This window comes from Portunus trituberculatus, chromosome 30 (genome assembly GCF_017591435.1).
Source record: "Portunus trituberculatus isolate SZX2019 chromosome 30, ASM1759143v1, whole genome shotgun sequence".
Classification (NCBI taxonomy): Eukaryota; Metazoa; Arthropoda; class Malacostraca; order Decapoda; family Portunidae; genus Portunus; species Portunus trituberculatus.
Window position 1 is genome coordinate 6971724 of NC_059284.1, and position 20306 is coordinate 6992029.

The window sequence follows — 20306 nt, forward strand, 5'->3', positions numbered from 1 at the left end:
AACACAGCAAGAAGGTAGCAAGATAAACATCACTGCCATGGCTAATCACACCAGGTTGTTAGTGCTGCGTTAATACTAAAATCTAAGAGAGAATTAAGATATATTTGTGATCGGTGATGTTAAGCACATGTAAATAGGTTTGCTTTATACTGGGACAGCCATGTGTGTAGATCAGGGAAACACGGAAGCATAAATGACCACGAAACACTGGAGACAATTACCGCAGACTAGCACGCTGCCCGTTGAAGCCCCACACAAGCCGTAGAAGAGCTAATGCTTGTCTATACGGCTTCTGAGTCACAGCGGAAACAATATACGCGAATAAATATACACCAGGATAAGTGCGTTCCTTGCTCCACCCGAGATTAAGGAACAGTCTTTTAAGTTTCCCTCCCTCTTCAACTTAATCTATACTGACATCACCGACGGAGCGAAGTAAGGCGGACTGCAACTGCTTCCTCCGGGCAACAAAGAACCAAGAAAACCAGCAGCGTCTGACAGAAAAAAGGAATATCATAAAAACACAAACGCAGCGAAATAATCTCCAGGTCAGTTTTATTGCTCCTTAAAAAGAAAACCTGGCTGTGTTCATTATCGTCGTCCCTGATAACCTAAGACAGAATTTGTAGAACGTACGTGAAAGACAGAATGTAAGTCACGGCGCCAGACGGATAATTTTGCCTGTCGGTCCAGCACAACGTAGGGAAAAGACCATTAAAGCGTGTACTGAGAGAGAGAGAGAGAGAGAGAGAGAGAGAGAGAGAGAGAGAGAGAGAGAGAGATCGTAGGGAACTTAATTTGAGGTAGAAGGGGGAAGAGGAGGGAACCGATTACATAAAAAAAGTGAACGTGAGGGACGCGGAAAAAGAAAATAGATGTAGGGTTGTATGGAATATTGAAACGCTGGACTTTAAAGTGAGGGAGCGAACGCGAGAGCAAGAGAGAGAGAGAGAGAGAGAGAGAGAGAGAGAGAGAGAGAGAGAGAGAGAGAGAGAGAGAGAGAGAGAGAGAGAGAGAGAGAGAGAGAGAGAGAGAGACATCCAGGATAAAAATAAGCCAAGTAACATCACAGGTTGAAAAAAAGAGTAAATTCCATCACAGGTGAGGTATCAAGGTGAGTGTAGGTTACAAGTAAAGCGGCAGGCGAGCGGGAGGGAGGCTAGTCAGTGCGTCTGGGAGATGTTCGTAGCGTGGAAGGCCGGGAAGTTTGATAAAATGACATCCTGCTTCTACCCACGCCTTCCTTCAAGAGTCTTAAGCTCCCTGGACAAAAAAAAAAAAAAAAAAAAAAAGTTTACTTAGGAAGGTCTAGGGTTTGAAGTACACCTAAGATATCTGGGCAGGTCAGTAAGAGCGACTGTGAGGTGTGCTACGAGTGTTAATCTCAGGTGCAAGTGTATTAGTTTGTGCAGAGAAATAAGAGTGAATGAAAAGTTGTGTTGATTTTTTCTTTTCTCTTTTGGAATTGTAAGAAAATTTTTTATACTTCTTCGCAATTCCTTGAGTTCTTTTCTTACATTATCTTTCCTTTTCCTCGTCTGTCTGTCTCTCTCTTATTTGTGCGAAGAAATATGAAGTTATTATTCTAGACAACCATCTTTTTAAATTGTAAGAGAATTCATCATACTCATTCTTGCTACCTGGAGCTTCTTCCACAAATTTGTATTTTCTCAGTTTTTCTTCTCTCTTTCTCTTACATCTCTCTTGAGTAAGAATATTGCCAACCCTCTTTTGAAAGTGTGAGAGAAACCATCATTTAATTTCTCATATACAGTGTTTCTCCTAATATTCTCACCACTCGTCTCTCCTAGTCTTGTTACCCACAATTCTTTCTTGGCTTTTCTCTTACAAGGTTTCAGTTCAGATTTTCCTATCTTCATCTTTGACATTTCCCTGTTTGCTTACGTTCCTTCGTGCATCACACTCTCACGTGCCTTCCTTTCTAACGCGTCACCAAGATCCTCCCCACTCCTCTACTTGTCGTCTTAATCATGTTTCTTTCTTATCCTTATCTGATCCTCATGTCAGTCTTTCTAAACGATAATAAAAACTGTCAGTGAAATCCTTAGTAGACTCAGTCAGTTTTATTAATTCCCCTTTTTATCTACTGTCCCTTACAAACAAGCCTTAAAATCATCTATTCATGCCCTTAAGTCAATTTAATCACATTTCCTTTCTTAAATAACAATAAACTCACGAATTAAAATCCTTGATTACATTTCTTATTCCTTAATGCGTTGAACTTTACTGTATTACTTTCCTCTCCTCCCTAGCACTTTCTAATCTCTTCTAAAACCACACCTAGCGCTCTCTGGTCTCATCTAAAAACACCTTAAAAAAAAACATGCCATGAGTGTCGTCTAGTCCTTTCCTCACTTGGGTACGATTAACAACAAAGCCAGTCACTCCTTAAGTCTCCAGTCTGGCTCAGCATATTTTCCTATCAGGTGCATCAAAGTTTATTGAATTTCGTGCCGGAACATGACGTCGCGGCGCCTCAGGATTCCATCAATAATGCATTCAGGAGTCGGGAAAGGATGAGACACGAGGAACCCTTGCTAGTCCGGAAGCTGGCCACCCCTTACCCCCTCGCCCTTCGCTCAGAATGTTGAAGGTTCTCTCTATCACAGGGATCTCTCTCTCTCTCTCTCTCTCTCTATCTCTCTCTCTCTCTCTCTCTCTCTCTCTCTCTCTCGGAGGAGGAACGTGTCCTATTTAAATAACTGGGGCTTGACTCAAAAGGTTCTGTTGGCCTTCGTGACCCGCCACTGCCTCGCCCACCTACGCCTGGAAATACGACTCTCTCGCTTCACTCTTCTCCTTTACTTGGAGAGTAAAACTTGGAAGACAAGGTCGGGAAAAATATTAGGTTTGTCTTCTTTCCTGTCCTGAATTCTGTCGTTAATTTGTTTAATTCTTTTATTTATGGTAATCTTTTCTCTTACCATTCAACACAAAAGAGAAAACAAGGGGATATCTTTTTATACTACATAACTATTAAAGAAACTAATGCAAACAATGTACCTTAAAAGTTATGGGGAAGGATTTGTCAGGCAGTGAACGGGTTAAACGTTAGAATAATTGAGTATTGTTATATTTCTCCCTTTAGTCATTTATTTATTTACAAATTCCTTGAGATACTGGAAAGTGAAAAGAATAACTGCATATCTGTCTTGCCCAGTGTTTCACTATCCACTCTTCAGTCCTTTACACAACCGAAAAAAAAGTGGATGAAAGTTACAATTTTCCCCTTTTTATTTCCCTGAGGTCGCTGGGTGTATCTAGACATCCGAGCATCCTGTTCGGTCCAAATCCCCCGCCTGGTTTGGTCAGCAACTCATCACAGCGATCCCCGCATCTCCCCATAAAGTTTTACGCTGGCAATCACGAAGACCATCACCACGAGAGCTGCGCAGAATTTCCCTCATCCACGCCCCTCTCTCGTCCCCTACGTCTGGTCCATTGTTCAGGGCTTCACTCGTTTTTCAGTCGCACGCAGCACATCCTATACCCAGCCTGCCAGTGTCTCGATACATGGGTAGGTACCTGAGACCTGCCTATGTAACTTTTGTGAGTGGTTTGAATGACTTCTTCCTTATGCATTTCATATGGTCAATTCACTGGTGTTGTTTGATGTCACATATACACCAACTGGTATGAATAATCGGCAGATCTTGCTTCCTGGATTCCACAAGGTTAAAAGATGTAGGTACAGTCAGATAGACACGCACTGCCTAGAGGTTTGAGTACAGTACAGCCAATTACTATCTCGTTCAATCCCTCTCTGCTGGTGCTTCGTTCCTATTCACTAACTCCTAACAAAAAACTTTACTTTCTTTACTGTGACAAAAATACAGGTACTAGCTATGCATTCGACCAAATAAACTTCATTCTTATTTGCTTACTATTCTTTCTCTGTCCTATTTTCTGTCCCTTGCGAGTATTTCTCTCTTGTAAGCTCTTTCTCTTTATTGACGCAATTACTGATTCAAAGGAGAGACGCGGGTGAGTATAGTAGTGTCTCGTTCATATCGCTCTCTACTTTTAATAATTCTCTGTCTCTTGTCCCAGGTACTTCAGAAAGTGCCAGACGTTAAAGGGAACAATGGTGAGTATACAAGTGTCTTCTTTTATCATTATTCCCAACTTTATATAACACCTGTCTCTTAATCTTATGTATCTTGTCCCTTACTTCCCCTGCTGCTAGACGTTGACAGGAGCAGCAGATGGCGGGCAAGCAAAGCGCCGTGCCTAGACTCTTGGAAGCTCCCTGATTGGTGACTAATCCCCTTTCTGGCACTATCCTGGGCGTATCGATTCCTCTTCTCCTCGCCTTCGCTCTTTTTTTAATGTTTCGCGTAATGGCGGGAGAAAAATGATCATAAAACTATCCTCGCAAGACTAATTCTAATCATTTACTCGTATATCCCTCGCTCCGGCTTTCTCGAAGTTAATTACGAGATGACATTATATTGTTTTTTCCACGCACTTCGCAATAAACTTGGTGAAATTTATCTCCTTTAACTCTCCCTGCGAGTATTAGAAGCGGAGGCAATGTAGGGTTGGGTTGGCGCCTCCGAGTAGCGTTATGACGTGGCGGTGTTGACTGTGCCATCAGCCGCTCGCTAACCCGGAGTTATTGGCCAGCGTAAACTTTGCAGCGGCGCCCTCAGACCCCCGTGGAATATGTTGACCTTTTACGATCGCTTGCTGGCCTGGAATATTTCACGCGTTGCTTGCGGAGGCGAGGGGAAGCAGCGGGGCGGGAGTGCTTGTGGCTTTGTCTCCACCCCTGAAAGACTGAACGATAGCGACGAGGCGTGTTGAGTTCCCTCTTAAAGGTGGGTCAGTAATACCTTGGTGTAAATGTAACCTCGCAAGTGACCCTGCAAGTGACTCTAGCTTTTGTTCAGACAGACTATCCTTTTTAATCTAGTACTTAATGCAAGCATCGCAAAGGTCATTCCAAAGGTCAAACAGGATACAGGGAGCAGCACAGGTGACTACCGCAAAGGGGTTTACATCTAGGACTAATTACACTAGCACTACCTGCGTGAGTGGCCAGGGCAGGTGAGGCCGGGGAACAGGTGAGAAAGGCTTACTCGGCATCGTAGGAGTAAGAGTAGCGGTGGCGGAAGAGGTTCTCGTCGTAGGAGGACATGGCTGCTGTGTGTGTGTGTTTCTTGTCTGACGTCAGGACTGGTGCAGTGGAGAGCCGCTGCCTTACATGTCACCCTGCCGTCCCCGCACTGCTGCGTCACGGCTCACCACGGCTCACATTGCCTCGCCGCCGCCTCCCTCAGCGTCCCCTGCCATCCCTGGAGCCACGGGGCCTCGGGAAGCTGCTTGGCTCTCTATTGACACGCCGAAAATAAGTCTCGAGGTAAAGATTCCGCCGCCACAGTCAGGCCGCGTCGCCCTTAACAGCACGTGGAAATCGGTCGGTCTCCTCGTACCTGGTGAGAATTGACGCCCAGTAGGAGCCGCGGCCCATCCTTTGTGGCGCGCCGGGCTTGAAATGAGGCCTCCGTTGAAGTCTTTTCGTAGCCAAGATTAAGCAGGGAAGGGCGTGAGTCACTGGCCCGGGTGAGAGATAGAGCGCACCTTATTGATTATGTAATAAAATGTAGCATCTAGCAGAGGCGAGGCGAGACTGGCCGGAGAGGAAGGGAGGTCGCCGGGTGACACAACTCATCCCTTGGCCTAGGAACAGTGGCCTTGGGGGTTCTTTAGTCATTCATTCACTTATCGATATAGACTGGAGTTGAGTTCAGCACACTTCCGAACGCTAAGTGAAGGCGGAGTCATCACAAGGCGCGATCCTCGGAGTGTTAAAAGGTTTGGTTTTGGGTTCACGAGCCTTGGCTATTATCACAACGGATCACAGAGAAGAGGGAGTCATCTCATAGGCTGCAGAGGGTTAAGAGTCAAGGGGCGAACCTCTCAGTGATCGACCACACTCACACACACATTATTCAACACATCAATGTCACAAGGAGAAGGCAAACAAGGTCACCAGCTGCGGCTCCGGCACTACGTCACGGCGCGGAGGACTGACGAGTGACGCAATACCGCCACAACGACTGTCGCACGTGCGTCACACGTTTGTAGCCTCATATTCTCCCACCATAACGATCAGTGTGTTGCTTACTGATGAACAAACGCAAATACGGACCAATATTAAGAAAATGATGGAACACGTGATGGAAAAAGAAAAATAAGAAAATAACGCACAAAATATAAAACTACGTCATGGAAATCGATGAGTGAACAAAAGTATAAAATAATGTCAATGATAAATATACTAGGAACTCATTAATAAAGTTACCAACTCTTGTGTGTGTATATGTGTGTGTGTGTGTGTGTGTGTGTGTGTGTGTGTGTGTGTGCAGTTGACGTGGGAGGAGTAATGTTATCAGCGACCAGTCAAGACACGAGTTACAACCTGCCAATCAAAACACAAGGCAACCGACCAATCACGAGGCTAGACCTACTGACAATAAGGAACAGACAAAATTGGGATGTAGGACTAGGCGTGGCGGGGCTGGGGTGGGGCTGGACTGGGCAGGGTGGAGCTGTCTGATCCTAACCCCCAAGACACCTCAAATTCTCCCCGAAGTCTAGCTCCTAAGCCAACTTTATTGACATTCCCGACCATTCCCAACACCTCCGCTCCTCTGTGGGTATGGAGATGGAAGGAAGAAGGATATAGGCTGAGAGAAAATGATAGAGGAGGGAAGGAAGGAGACGAGGAAGGAGGAAAGGTGTTGAAATGGTCCACCGTAAGACTGACATGATGGTGACCTACTAAAAGTTTGTGTATTATGAGAGTTTGTGGACTTGCTTCCATTTCCTTCCAGCAATACTTCGGTCAGTCACCAATTTCTTTCCCCTCTTTGTTGTTGTTTTGGCATTTTTTTTATATACTTCGTTTTGTTTTTTGGGTTAGACTGCTGTATAAATATCTATTAATAGTACCCAAAGAAAATATACCATGACACAATTCAAGATCTTTAGACACTTTACCAAATAAGTTTCTCTTGTATGTCAAAAGGGTACTACTACTACTACTACTACTACTACTACTGCCACTTTACATTTGAAGTGTCATCCAAGAGTCACCGATAAAAAAAAAGTCAGAGAGAGAGAGAGAGAGAGAGAGAGAGAGAGAGAGAGAGAGAGAGAGAGAGAGAGAGAGAGAGAGAGAGAGAGAGAGAGAGAGAGAGAGAGAGAGAGAGAGAGAGAGAGAGAGACAAGGGATTAGGAAGGAAAGGGGGCTCTCTTCACCTTAGGAAGGCACCTCGTAATTGGAGGGATGTACCTGAAGAGTTTAGAGAAAGAGGCAAGGTGGGAAGGGACGGGAGGGAGAGGACACCGGTGGGAGGGCGAAGGAAGAACAGGTAAGCGGAAACTCTTAACGAAGTGCTGAGTTTGAGTTTTGTTCTTACTGGAAGATGGAAACGAGGCGCGCAGCTGAATAAAGAGTGACATAATGAATAGAGGGAGGTATAATGGATAGACAGAGTGAGATGTGTTGGTGATGACCTATATAGAAACAACGGTAAAAGGATTTAAAGCAGCAACAGATTTTAGGCTTTTTCAAGAAGACAGTGAAAAAAGTAACGGAGGAAGGTAGTACGTTAGTGAAGTGCGTTAGTGAAGTGCGTTAGTGAAGATCTGGAGATGAGTCAACGGTATATACTTCAAAAGATAAGAGGATTTCAAATAAAAGTTTCTAGTAAGATGATTTAAGTTTTGTCTCAAGTATAGAAGATCAAAGAGTAATCTCCAAGTACTTTTCCTTGATTGGGATTATAGAAATGTTGATTACTATGTTGTGTGAAACGTAAATGGAGGTACAGTGCAAAAATACCATCTCGTACAATCTCAATGGAAGGAGAGACGGTGAAAAAGAGAATAAGGACAAAATATGACCCAAGGATGCAGTCGAGGAGAAGGAAACTTAGAACTGAAGAATACTTGTGAAAACTTCGAGAAAATGAAGGATATCAGCAGAAATGGAGAGAGAGAGAGAGAGAGAGAGAGAGAGAGAGAGAGAGAGAGAGAGAGAGAGAGAGAGAGAGAGAGAGAGAGAGAGAGAGAGAGAGAAATGGTAAAAAAATAATACAATTCTTTCATCACGCCTCTTCCTTCCTTCATAATTAAAGTTTCTATTCATGTGTATACAGACGAACAGAACACAACGCCTATTCATAAAAGAAAAAAAAATTACGTCATTACCACAATTCATAAACACAAGCAGAGCTGAAGGAGGAACTGTCTGAAGGAGATATTATACTTTTCCCCTGAAGATGACGTGATGTTGGTTTGTCCCTTGACGCCTCCATGAACCTACTGTGACCTGAGGCAAGGAAGAAGAGAATGAGGAGGAAGAGGAAGAGGAAGAGGAAGAGGAGGAGGAGACTCATAGGATCTACCACCGCTTCAAATATCAAAGAACTCTACCAGTATTTTGCTCTCCTACTTCTCCCCCATTGCCTCCAGCCTCTCCCTCTTCAGCCCTCTGCCCCTCAAAGGCCCTTCATTACTATTTTTCCTCCACTTCTCGACCCTTCTAGTCCCTTCATCCCTCTGGCTTTATCCCTCCCCCTTCTTCCTACAATCTCCTCTTCATTAGCCTTCCCTCTATCAAAGTTCCTATACAGTTCTTCCAGCTCCTGTCTCTCTCTTCTACGCCTCACTCCCGCCCCTCGTCCCCGTGCTTCGCCCAAGGAACCTCAGGGAAATCTTTGGTATCTCACTGGTTCAGTCTCCTGTGGGTTGTTTCGAGGACCCAGTGTGAGTCTCGATTCAGGAGTCTTTGGTGGCGATAATTGTGTGGTTGTTGTTGTGTGTCATGGTGAGCAGGCAGGCAGACACACACACACTCATTCACACACACACACACACACACACACACGGTAGCTCAGTGGTTAAGCGCTGGCTTCACAACCCAGAGGACCGGGGTTCGATTCTCCGGCCGAGTGGAGATATTTGGGTGTGTCTCCTTTCCCGTGTAGCCCCTGTTCACCTAGCAGTGAGTAGGTACGGGATGTAAATCGAGGAGTTGTGACCTTGTCGTCCCGGTGTGTGGTGTGTGCCTGGTCTCAGGCCTATCCGAAGATCGGAAATAATGAGCTCTGAGCTCGTTCCGTAGGGTAACGTCTGGCTGTCTCGTCAGAGACTGCAGCAGATCAAACAGTGAAACAGTGAAACACAAACACACACACACACACACACACACTCTCTCTCTCTCTCTCTCTCTCTCTCTCCATGACATACTTTTCCCGAGGCCTCTACATGCCCTAATTAAGCACCAATTAGTGAGAACGCGTGCGTAGAGTGGGGAAAAAGTAGTCCTTGAAATGAAAATCGGTTTTAACTATGACGGCGATAAACTTTTTTAACGGCGATAATGAACACATAAGAGCATCCCACACTCCTCCATCGCCAAGTCCTCACACACCGGGACGAACGAAACACACTAAAACAAGACGAAAAAGTGATAATTTATGCAAGGCAACAGGCGGGAAAGAGGCAAAAATGCATGTTTGTGAGGGTGTGTGTGTGTGTGTGTGTGTGTGTGTGTGTGTGTGTGTGTGTGTGTGTGTGTGTGTGTGTGTGTGTGTGTGTGAATACCTTCCGTCTGTCTCCTCAACTTTATAGCGCCACGAGTCTCTTTCGATGGCTTTTCTATCTGGAATCCTTTACAAGACGGTATGGAGTTCTTGGAAGGGCAGTCAAGAGAATGTAAACACTTCAGACTTGGAGCTTCAAGTGGCAAAAAAGAGCAAGGCAAGACAAGCGTTCATCCGACGGTGTTTGTTGTAGCTGACCTGGGGAGCGAACTGATTGACTAGGTGGACTGAAAATTATATGGTTGCCTTTTTTTTTTTATATAATTATTAAGTGTGTATGATGGAATTTCTCTTTCGTTTATTGTGTGAGAGGTTTCAAGACACTTTTTTCAGAGTCTAAGATAATTCTTTTGACTATTCTATCTTTGGTGAGGCTCTTTTCCAGCGTTTTTGTAGCTTATCTTACATAAACGAATATCTAAGACCTGTAAATTATGTTTTCCTCAAGTTTTAGACTGTCATTACACTGTTAGGTTTTGGATGATCTTTTCTCTGAAATGCAAATGGCATAAGAGAGGTGGGCGTTTTCTCTTAAGTTTCAGTGTTGGATTAACATGTGAAAGGTCAAGGAGAAGCAACATACAAGGACGAGGAAAGGATTGAGACGTGGAAGACATCAAGGGGCAGGACATATCAAAGTGGAGAGGAGTGAGCGTAAGTGTCAACACCACTGTACTTAGGTGGAGGTGAGTGGTGGATTATAACACCTCACTCATGTGATGTTGAAAGGAGATTAACTTTAGGCCAACATGATGGTATTAAAACTTTTACATATTAAATCATAAAACTAATTTGACATGAACGTGGTCGCTCACCCGTCTCCTTTGAAGACTCAAGTAGTAAGAGATAATACCATCCGACGCCCCCGACATTCCTGAGGACACTAAACACCCACGACCGAGATTTTTCGTGTTGAATTATAAAACGAACTTGACTTTTGACTTTGATATGGCTGCCTTTCAAGACTCAACCAGCATGAGACAATACAACTCACGTTCCCGACATTCCTAGGCACTCTAACACCCACGGCCTTTCGTACCCTATTGTTCAGCTGAGTGCCACACAAAGACGGCTCGACAACGTGACCGAGGGAGCCACTGTGCCACAGACTCACCTTGGTTGATGAGCGCTCCTTACTGCGAACAGAGGGCAAATCGTAATTTTTTCCCTCCGGACAGAGTGGTATAGGGCAAGTTTTCCTCGTCCTGAGAGCGCCTAGGGGTCGTGGAAATAGGAGTCATTGAGCGCCGCGAATAAATGGCACAGCGTGAAGCTCAGGGCGTTCTGCGCAACACTGAATTAAGTTGGGGGGGATTATACGAGGCTTGACGCTCAGGAAAATCGCATCATATAATATAGTAGACTCTTAGCTTCGTTAATTTTGCTTTACCTTGTTAATGATAATGATGATGATAATGAAGATAATAATAATAGTAACCAGGAAGCTAGGTCTGACGCGGTCGCACTCTCATTTGTTTAATCATATAAATATTTGCTGGGGTCCAAACAAGCAATTCCATTACCAGAGCAGCGACGCGACATGCTGTATACTATGCAGACTACAATATGTGGAAGGGGTTCTGGGAAGACGGAGGGAATTACTATATCGAATGAACTTCTGAAGCGTGAATCAGAGACACACGAACGACATACGAGGACGCTGCCAGTGACGAACGAGAGATAGAAATGAAATGGGAGCAACACCATTGATTTCCTGTAGGTAAGGTATGAACAGCCCGGTGCCTCATAATGCCCCGGGAATGCTGGAAACTTCGCAACATGAAAAACGGATTGCAACACATTTTTTTTTTCCTGGAATATGCTGGAATCTGCTCTGCCGTTCGATGCGAGTTGACAGGATTGGAAGCGGAAGCCATGCAAATCTCACCTTGCTTCGATCATGCAAGTCTTTCCTATTCTTCCTCGGGGCTTATTGGAAAAAGTTGCGCTCTGGTTTCGTCTTACTAGTTTAAAGTGACGGACATTTGGTGTAGTGAGGGAATTCAGCCTTAGAGAACAGGCAAGTATGAGTCTGCATTGATTAGGGAGCAAACTAATATGCTAATTGGTATTTTTGTGGACATGTTTAATTTACCATGTGTTATTAACTGGTATACACAAAGGTCAAGGTACAAATACACATGGAAATAAAAAGAAACTAAACTATATCACAGAACGAGGCAAGGACGAGTCTTTGGCATGGTCTCTGTCTCTCGCTGTAAACCAAACTTTAAAACTAAACAAAAGAGGTGTTTGTGTCTCTCGTCCAATGAAAACCTATATGTCTTTAAAACAATATGGAAAAAAAGTATAAAAAGTAATGCCATTCAGTGATTGGCCTCATGTTGTGACGTCATAACAATCAACTTTTTCATGAGTCACGTGACAGCTTCATTAAACACTTACGTTTCGCTATTTATGCAGATTTTCACAATACTGAATGGAGTTAGTGGGCTTTACGTGCATTATTTACCACAGACAAAGACCTCGTAACTCTGTCTCCCCGGTGCGCCACTACCAGTCCATCAAAACGTAGATAAAATACATAACAGTGAATACTAACAGACTTGAACAGCGAGACTACAAAATTTTCCCCAAGCTACATTTTGTTTTGGGCAGGGAGGAACATTATAATTATTCCTCCTCCTCCTTTTCGTTCTCCTCCTCTTCCTCCTCTCTAACACTTCGCCTAAGGAGCTTCGCGAACCCTGTGTGTGTGTGTGTGTGATAAAGGGTCAAGGACGAGACAGTGAAGTTCCCCACACACACACACACACACACACACACACACACACACACACACACACTTCAGTCTGCGGGATGCCTATCCTTCTGAGTGAATCTAGTTTCGAAGTGGAGAAAGTGAGACTGAATGATGCTCAAGTGTTGAGGAGGAGGCTAGAGATGAAGAACAGGATAAGGGGAAGCAAGAAGAGGAAGGAAAAGGAGAAGGAATAGGAGGATGAGGAAGACGAAAGAAGCTGAGAGACATATGGATGGAATGCTATGAAGAGAATGAAAAAATCAGGAGGGCAAAAAGTAACAGGGGAGAAAGAGGAAGAGGAGGAGAAGCAGGGAAAGGATGGGAAATAGGAGCAGAAATGGAAAACAAAAATAAGGGAAGAGGAAAACAATGAATATAGTCAAAGGAAAATGAAAGAAGCACGGAGAAGAATAGACATGAAAAGGAGGAAGAGGAGGAAGAGGATGAGAAGAAGTAGGAATAAGAGGTTACATTAATAAAGCCAAAAAAGAATTAAGCTTTTGTCAGACCTTCTTCTGTTTCCTGTCTGTATCTATCTGTGTCTGTCTGTCTGTCTGTCTGTCTGCGTATGTGTGCTGTTTTTTTTTTATTGTCTGTCAATTTTATTCTTTTTGTATTTGGTGGTCAGTCAATCTCTCTCTCTCTCTCTCTCTCTCTCTCTCTCTCTCTCTCTCTCTCTCTCTCTCTCTCTCTCTCTCTCTCTCTCTCTCTCTCTCTCTCTCTCTCTCTCTCTCTTCTCTCTCTCTCTCTCTCTCTCTCTCTCTCTCTCTCTCTCTCTCTCTCAGAAACCAATGAAAACATAAGAAGGAAAGATGAAAGTAATACGAGAAAGAATAAATGGAAGATGTGATAAGAAAATACTGACGCAAGATGGAGGAGGAAGAGGACAAGAGAGAGAGAGAGAGAGAGAGAGAGAGAGAGAGAGAGAGAGAGAGAGAGAGAGAGAGAGAGAGAGAGAGAGAGAGAGAGAGAGAGAGAGAGAGAGAGAGAGAGAGAGAGAGAGAGAGAGAGAGAGAGAGAGAGAGAGAGAGAGAGAGGTCCCCAATTACAAGGCAAGGGGAAAATTACCTGTAGTGAGTAGAAACTTGGTTAAGAAAAGAGGAAAAGGAAACGGAGGGGAGAAGAAACAAAACAAACGATGAAAAGGGAATATTGAAGAGGAGGAGGAGGAGGAGGAGGAGGAGGAGGAGGAGAAGAAGAAGAAGGAGGAAGAGGAAGAGAAAGAGGAGAGGGAAAAGCGCAAGAAAGGAAGAAAAAGGGTTGAAATTGAAGAAAAGGGAAAGAATGCTGGAAGTATGAACGTGGAAAGGAGGAGGAGGAAGAGGAGGAGGAGGTAGAGAAGGAGGAGGTAGAGAAGGAGGAGGAGGAGGAGGAGGAGGTAGAGAAGGAGGAGGAGGAGGAGGAGGAGGTAGAGAAGGAGGAGGAGGAGGAGGAGGAGGAGGAGGAGGAGGAGGAGGAGGAGGAGGAGGAGGAGGAGGAGGAGGAGGAGGAGGAGGAATAGAGACGAAAATGGAAAGAGAGTTAGGGAGATGAAAATGAAGAGGAGGGTGGTTAGAGAGAGAGAGAGAGAGAGAGAGAGAGAGAGAGAGAGAGAGAGAGAGAGAGAGAGAGAGAGAGAGAGAGAGAGAGAGAGAGAGAGAGATTGGAAATGTTGAGAGGTAGGTAGGTCATCTCTTCAAAGCCTTCACCACCACCATTAACACACAGGTCTTAGTTCACTTGTAAAGCCATTGTGACACAGATCTCTCTCTCTCTCTCTCTCTCTCTCTCGATTTACAAAATAACTAAAATAATAAGCTAAAGCAACGCTTGGAAAATTTGAAAGAATACCACATCCACCACAAAGGACAGCTCTCACCCACGCTCCTTTGTTTATCCATCCTCCCACCCACACACACACGCAATCTCTCTCTCTCTCTCTCTCTCTCTCTTGGGATCTCGTGACGCTATTTTTACGGAAGAATATACCTAGAGTTTCCCAAGCTCTGTTGTCTGTTTTGGAGCGCTATTTGTGTATTCGTGTTATTTTCACAGGGACTCTCTTTCATGGTTACCTTCACCGACTGGCACTGAAGGACGAACGAGCCTAAAATATTGTACATCAGATACGGAATTGATGTTTTGATATAAATGAACAACATATTGACATGAAGGACTTACAGGTCACACACACACACACACATACTAAACCCAAATACAATTAATACAAAAGTAAACAAATGTAATTGATACAGATAACATCCCAAGAAAATATTAGACATTCAAACGAACCCACATAAACATTGCAGAGAGAGAGAGAGAGAGAGAGAGAGAGAGAGAGAGAGAGAGAGAGAGAGAGAGAGAGAGAGAGAGAGAGAGAGAGAGAGAGAGAGAGAGAGAGAGAGAGAGAGAGAGAGAGAGAGAGAGAGAGAGAGAGAGAGAGAGAGAGAGAGAGAGAGAGAGAGAGAGAGAGAGAGAGAGAGAGAGAGAGAGAGAGAGAGAGAGAGAGAGAGAGAGAGAGAGAGAAAATGGACATACAAGCGAACGGAAACATGCGTGCAGTACGGCCAAAGAAAATGGAGAACCGATGGAAAAGTTTGACAGACACACAAGGGAGGGAAGGATGAACGGAGCGAGAGATGGAGGAAAAAAAAAAAAAAAGAGGAGGGGAGGGAGGAAGGGAGGGAAAAAAAGGAGGGATGGAGATATACTAGAACGGTGGAGAGAAGAAAGAAGGAGGAAGGAAAAGGAAGGAAAGGGGGAGGAGAAAAAAAGGAGGGAAAGAAAGAGCACAAGTTATATTGTAAGATTGACTCCTTTCTTTCCTTCCTTCCTTCCTTCTCTTTCCACCTCCTTTACCTCCTCACCTTCCTCTAGTTCTATTTTTCGTTCTCTTTCCTCCTCTGTCTTTTTACTTAATTAAGATATCTCTTATTTCCTTCTATTGATTCCCGCATTCCGATCTCCCACGTAACACACGCGAGTCTCATGTGTCAGGTACCAAATTGCAGTGCCAGGTGTACAGGTGTTAGTGTGACAGGTGTGATGGTTGGAGGCAGGAATCACTAAGGTTGTAGTGCATTTCTTTCACTATTCCAGTCCTTCCATGTCTGTGCCCTGCTCTGCTCCATTCTGCCTCACCCTTACACACACACACACACACACACACACACACACACACACACACACACACACACACACACACACACACACACACACACACACACACAGTCATGCTTCCCGTGCTTCATCACGTTCCTGCCACGCACTCATTCCCCTTGCCCTTCCGTCACGCCCAGGTAAAAGCCAGGCAGCGATTTCTATGGCCGGCACTCAATAAAACCCGCCAAACTTGCAAGTGTTCCTGCTCGATAATATTTAAAGCTTCCGCAGTTCTAACTTGCATTGGAGCAAATTTACGTTGAGTACAGGAAGGGTCGTTGCTTTTAATGTTTCGGTAACTAATTTTCCAAATCAGTGTCGTAGTGAGAAGGCTTATGGCTAATGATCTCAGTTCATCCAGTATTCACGAGACACCTCGCGAGGCGCCGCGGCGACGCTATGACCCTCGCGGCCCGGCGGTGAATTGTCCTCGTTACTTGGGGGACCCTCCCTGGCGCAGCGGGAGAGGGGAAGGAGAGCAGAGAGATGGGGGGAAAGAAAGGAATGAAAGAGGTGTGGAGAGCAAGAGAAGGGATATGGGATAGCACAGCAGGAGAGAAGCAGAGGGTGATGATCCAGCCTTGCTGGTCCTGGGCGTGACTGTGCCTGCTGGCGGCGCCACACCTGCGGTAACAGGTGTCTGGTGGCATCGACACACCAACAGGCGACGTAGTACATTCCCTTCAACCTGTCCGCCAGCCCAGGAAGACCCGGGGTAAGCCACTTATTTTCTAGCATTATTTTCATTCTTTTTGTTACCCAGTGAAAAACAGACGCGCATTATTGTAGCGAGAGATCTATAACTTGCCGGCGATTCTGCTGGGGAGACGGCGGACATGCGGCGCCCTGTGCAGGACATGGTTTTATTAACGTTTATCTTAATTTCTTTCTTTATTAGCAGGGAAAACACGCGTTGGACACCGGACTCCCGCCCAACGCTCCGGAAATTTTCGTATGGGACGCAGTGTTGTGATGCTGGACTTTACACTGCCAGCATGGTGTGTGTGTGTGTGTGTATATGTGTGTGTGTGTGTGTGTGTGTGTGTGTGTGTGTGTGTGTGTGTGTGTGTGTGTGTGTGTGTGTGTGTGTGTGATGCGTAAGGCTCAGGGTAGATTGTCCTGGCCGTGCTCCTGAGGCTCCTTGGTTCCATCCCGCCCCGCCCCGCCCCGCCCCGCACCACCACGCCCCGCCCAGCCCAGCCCCACTCTACTCTACTCTACTCTACTCCAACCCCTCCTCAGCCAGCTCACCCCTGTTTAGCCCGTCCCTGCCCAGGTCATCGTTCTATACTCCACTACCTCCTCCACCACCACCACCACCGTCACTACCACCACCACCACCACCACCACCACCGCTCCACCTCATTCAAACTTTCGGCGAGTCCCAAGCAGTTCTCCTCCTTCACAAATTCCACTTCAGGACTTCAGGTTATGGGAACTTGACAGAGAAAACGAATGACTAAAGTTTGGGAGATTGTCAGCGACTTTAAGAGAGAGATAAACACTGGAATGCTTGAACACTGAACTTGAACAACAATTAACGAAGAATATAAATAACAGAAACAGCGTCAAGACACACAAGTACAACCAGAAGGATAAAAACACAGACAAGTAATGACAATGACAACAGAGTAGATGAAATGAACACTTGAACAGAGGTGAGTTATCAAAGGGTTATGACGTCAATATATGAGAGAGAGAGAGAGAGAGAGAGAGAGAGAGAGAGAGAGAGAGAGAGAGAGAGAGAGAGAGAGAGAGAGAGAGAGAGAGAGAGAGAGAGAGAGAGAGAGAGAGAGAGAGAGAGAGAGAGAGAGAGAGAGAGAGAGAGCAGAGAGAGAGAGAGAGAGAGAGAGAGAGAGAGAGAGAGAGAGAGAGTAGCAGCAGCAGGTGTGGTCACTCCACGCGACAGGACGTACTGTGCAACACTCCCACACCACACGGGCCACCACCACCATCACCACCACCACCACCACCACGCAACACTCCCCTCGTGACGCACCAGGCCACACTATCCCGCCTGCCACCAGCCCTGGGTTTTACGTAATCACCATTGCAAAATTCTCAATCACGACAGAGTTGATAACTGTTCAAACTTTTTCCACTCCTTTCCACGTTGTGTTTCCAAGAATGTAGTCTCTGCAGTTCGCGTCGCAGTGGTTCGGAGCAGGAAAGGATCCCACTTGTTTGTCAGTCACGGGAGGGGCCCCACCCAGAGCTGCGGTGGCCACTAATGATGAATACTCTACGGCCCATACTCCCCTACATTCACTAGGGCGTAGTGGTGTCCCTCAGCGGCGGCGCCACCCTCCACTTCACCACGCGAGCACCTCATCCCTACATTTGCTTGGCTCAGTGTCGGGGATCAAGGCATGTTCTCCGCGGCACCACAGCGACATAGTCAACTTAGGGCCTGGCGGTGACGTGCGCCCGACGCCGGGATCATAAGGCCCACTGACGGGTTGGCCAGTTCGGGGTTGCCTCTCGCCCAGCTGGTCAACGTTGCCACTTTTCCTGCACGGCGCCAACCTGTCTTTTGTCTTCGTCACCCGCGGTAGACGACACCACCTCGATCTCTTCTTCGTCAAGGATCCTGTGGCATCATTAGCGGGCGATGCCACAACAGCCTCCGAGGGGCCTGGCCTGGGTATGTGTTTTAGAGGGAGTTGGATCTGCCGTGCTTTCATATTGATTCCCACAGTTGAGTTGCCAGGTGGTGGTGGTGGTGTTGGTGGTAATGTCTCGCTCTGTACTCGCAAAGGTTCTTTCTTTGTTTGGCCTCCATTCAGGGCCTCGAGGGTAAGACGGCTCAAGACAAAGGTGATGAATGTCGCTGAAGGAGGAGAGTGTCTCGGGTGCTACAAATCGGGAGTCGGGAAAAGACAAAGTGGCACCTCAGGTCGGCGCAGCATTGCCACGTCTTCTGTCTCGTGGCACCGCGATTTCCAGTCCGGGTGTGTCATGCGAACTCCTCATAAGAAAAATAAAATAAAACGTAGTGATCAATGCTTCGACGAGCAAACAAAAACCGGATTCACACAATGTCACACCAACAAAAAGCCACCGCGCATCGTTTTCTTTCAGGGTCGCCGTGATTGCAGGCAGGTGAGAGCAAAAAAAAAAAAAAGGAAAAAGAAAAAAAAAAGCGTGGCTAAATAAATAATGGGTGTATTGAGGGCGGGACACAGGCAGGCGGCAACAGGCGAGTCAAAACATGGAGGAAACCAAATGTAGAAACGTGTCCAGATCATGTATTGAAGAACGAGGAGAAGGGCAAAGAAGGAAGACGAGGGAGAGGTCAGGATTAGTGTCATCGTATTATCTGCCATATTTGCGAGGCGTCAGACTGCGGCGGTCCGTGGCAGGCAGTGTAAGTTGTGGCCAATCTTAGGTCAGGGTTAGGTGACGGAGGGCTGGCGTGAATCAGGGATGTGAAATAGAGTGTGTGTGTGTGTGTGTGTGTGTGTGTGTGTGTGTGTGTGTGTGTGTGTGTGTGTGTGTGTGTGTGTGTGTGTGTGTGTGTGTGTGTGTGTGTGTGTGTGTGTGTGTGTGTGTGTGTGTGTGTGTGTGTGTGTGTGTGTGTGTACTCGTGTTTTATTCCTCACTTCCCGCCCAGTGATGAAGCTATTGCCTCAAGCACCACCCACGCGCGTGCAAACATTTACACGCCGAGGGGAGAGAAAGAGGCTGGAAATTAGGTGGAAAACTGCGCCGGTGTTCTTACTTAATGTATGTTGGCGATGAGTAAAGTGCGGCCGTGGAAATATACACGTAACACTTACTGTATTTATGAGAGAGAGAGAGAGAGAGAGAGAGAGAGAGAGAGAGAGAGAGAGAGAGAGAGAGAGAGAGAGAGAGAGAGAGAGAGAGAGAGAGAGAGAGAGAGAGAGAGAGAGAGAGAGAGAGAGAGAGAGTGAGAGAGAGTGAGTGAGGGAGAGTCAGGTATGCCCGACAGACAGGTGAGAGACACAAGGCATTAACACACCTGACGGAAACAAATGAGACGCAGAGGAGCGCAGAATGAAACCTGGCCATGAAAATTGACGCACGCACGAAGAAACACAAAGGAAAAGTAAATGAAAACACTTATTGAAATATTAAAACTATGATTAACAAAATAATCGCTAATTTTATAATCTAACAAAGAAACAAGAAAAAAATGAAAATATGAAATGTAATGAACAAGAGAACTGAACTTAGAAAGAATAAAACAGCCAAAAGACAAACAAACATCCTTTCTACTCCTCTGAAAATAAACAAATAAATAAAGAGGAGAAAAAGAAAACGCATAAAATTAACAAAACCACTCATAATAATTCTAGCTATTAATATAAGTCTTTCCTATTCCACGTGTACCCGGCACTCAATCAAAGGAGAGATTAATTAAAGCAGAAGAGACCACACACACACACACACACACACACACACACACACACACACACACACACACACACACACTCAATCTAACGTCATAAAGTCCCTGAAGTAAAAGAAAATACTGAAAAATGATATATAGTTAGAGGGATTATGAATTAGTCTTCAAGTTATATATATGATTTGCCCTTCTATTTCCTCGTGAGTTCCTGGGAACGCTCGACTGACTAAGAGAGAAAGCAATAACTCCACTACGTCCTACCATAACATAATTTTTACACTGCTCTCCCGCCCTCACCATATCTTTCCCTCCCTCACTCTCTCTCGTACTATTTCACCAGGAACTACTCTCTCACTCCCTCTCCCCTCTCACTATTTCACAAGGGTCTTTC

General features: G+C 45.6%; 2 protein-coding genes across 3 annotated transcripts in view; both read right to left on the minus strand.

Annotated features, from left to right (window-relative positions):
* The window catches only part of LOC123510804 (neuron navigator 3-like), a 700801-nt gene that overhangs the window by 18127 nt on the left and 662368 nt on the right, over positions 1-20306 (minus strand).
* On the minus strand, positions 5160-19384 carry LOC123510809. 2 transcript variants are annotated; one of them, XM_045266196.1, is made up of 2 exons: positions 17882-19384; positions 5160-5865 (listed from the first exon to the last, which is right to left on the minus strand). In XM_045266196.1, the coding sequence occupies exons 1-2, from the start codon at positions 18225-18227 to the stop codon at positions 5789-5791; spliced, it is 423 nt and encodes a 140-aa protein (XP_045122131.1). In that variant the 5' UTR covers positions 18228-19384; the 3' UTR covers positions 5160-5788. The 2 variants fall into 2 exon arrangements, with proteins under 2 accessions (XP_045122131.1, XP_045122132.1); XM_045266197.1 differs by having other exon boundaries at positions 5160-5910.

Coding starts and splice junctions, on each gene's coding strand:
- LOC123510809 (XM_045266196.1), bottom strand. CDS start 18,227: ATGAAAGCACGGCAGATCCAACTCCCTCTAAAACACATACCCAGGCCA. Junction 5,866..17,881: donor CGACACTGAGCCAAGCAAAT/GTAGGGATGAGG, acceptor TTGTGATAATAG/CCAAGGCTCGTGAACCCAAA.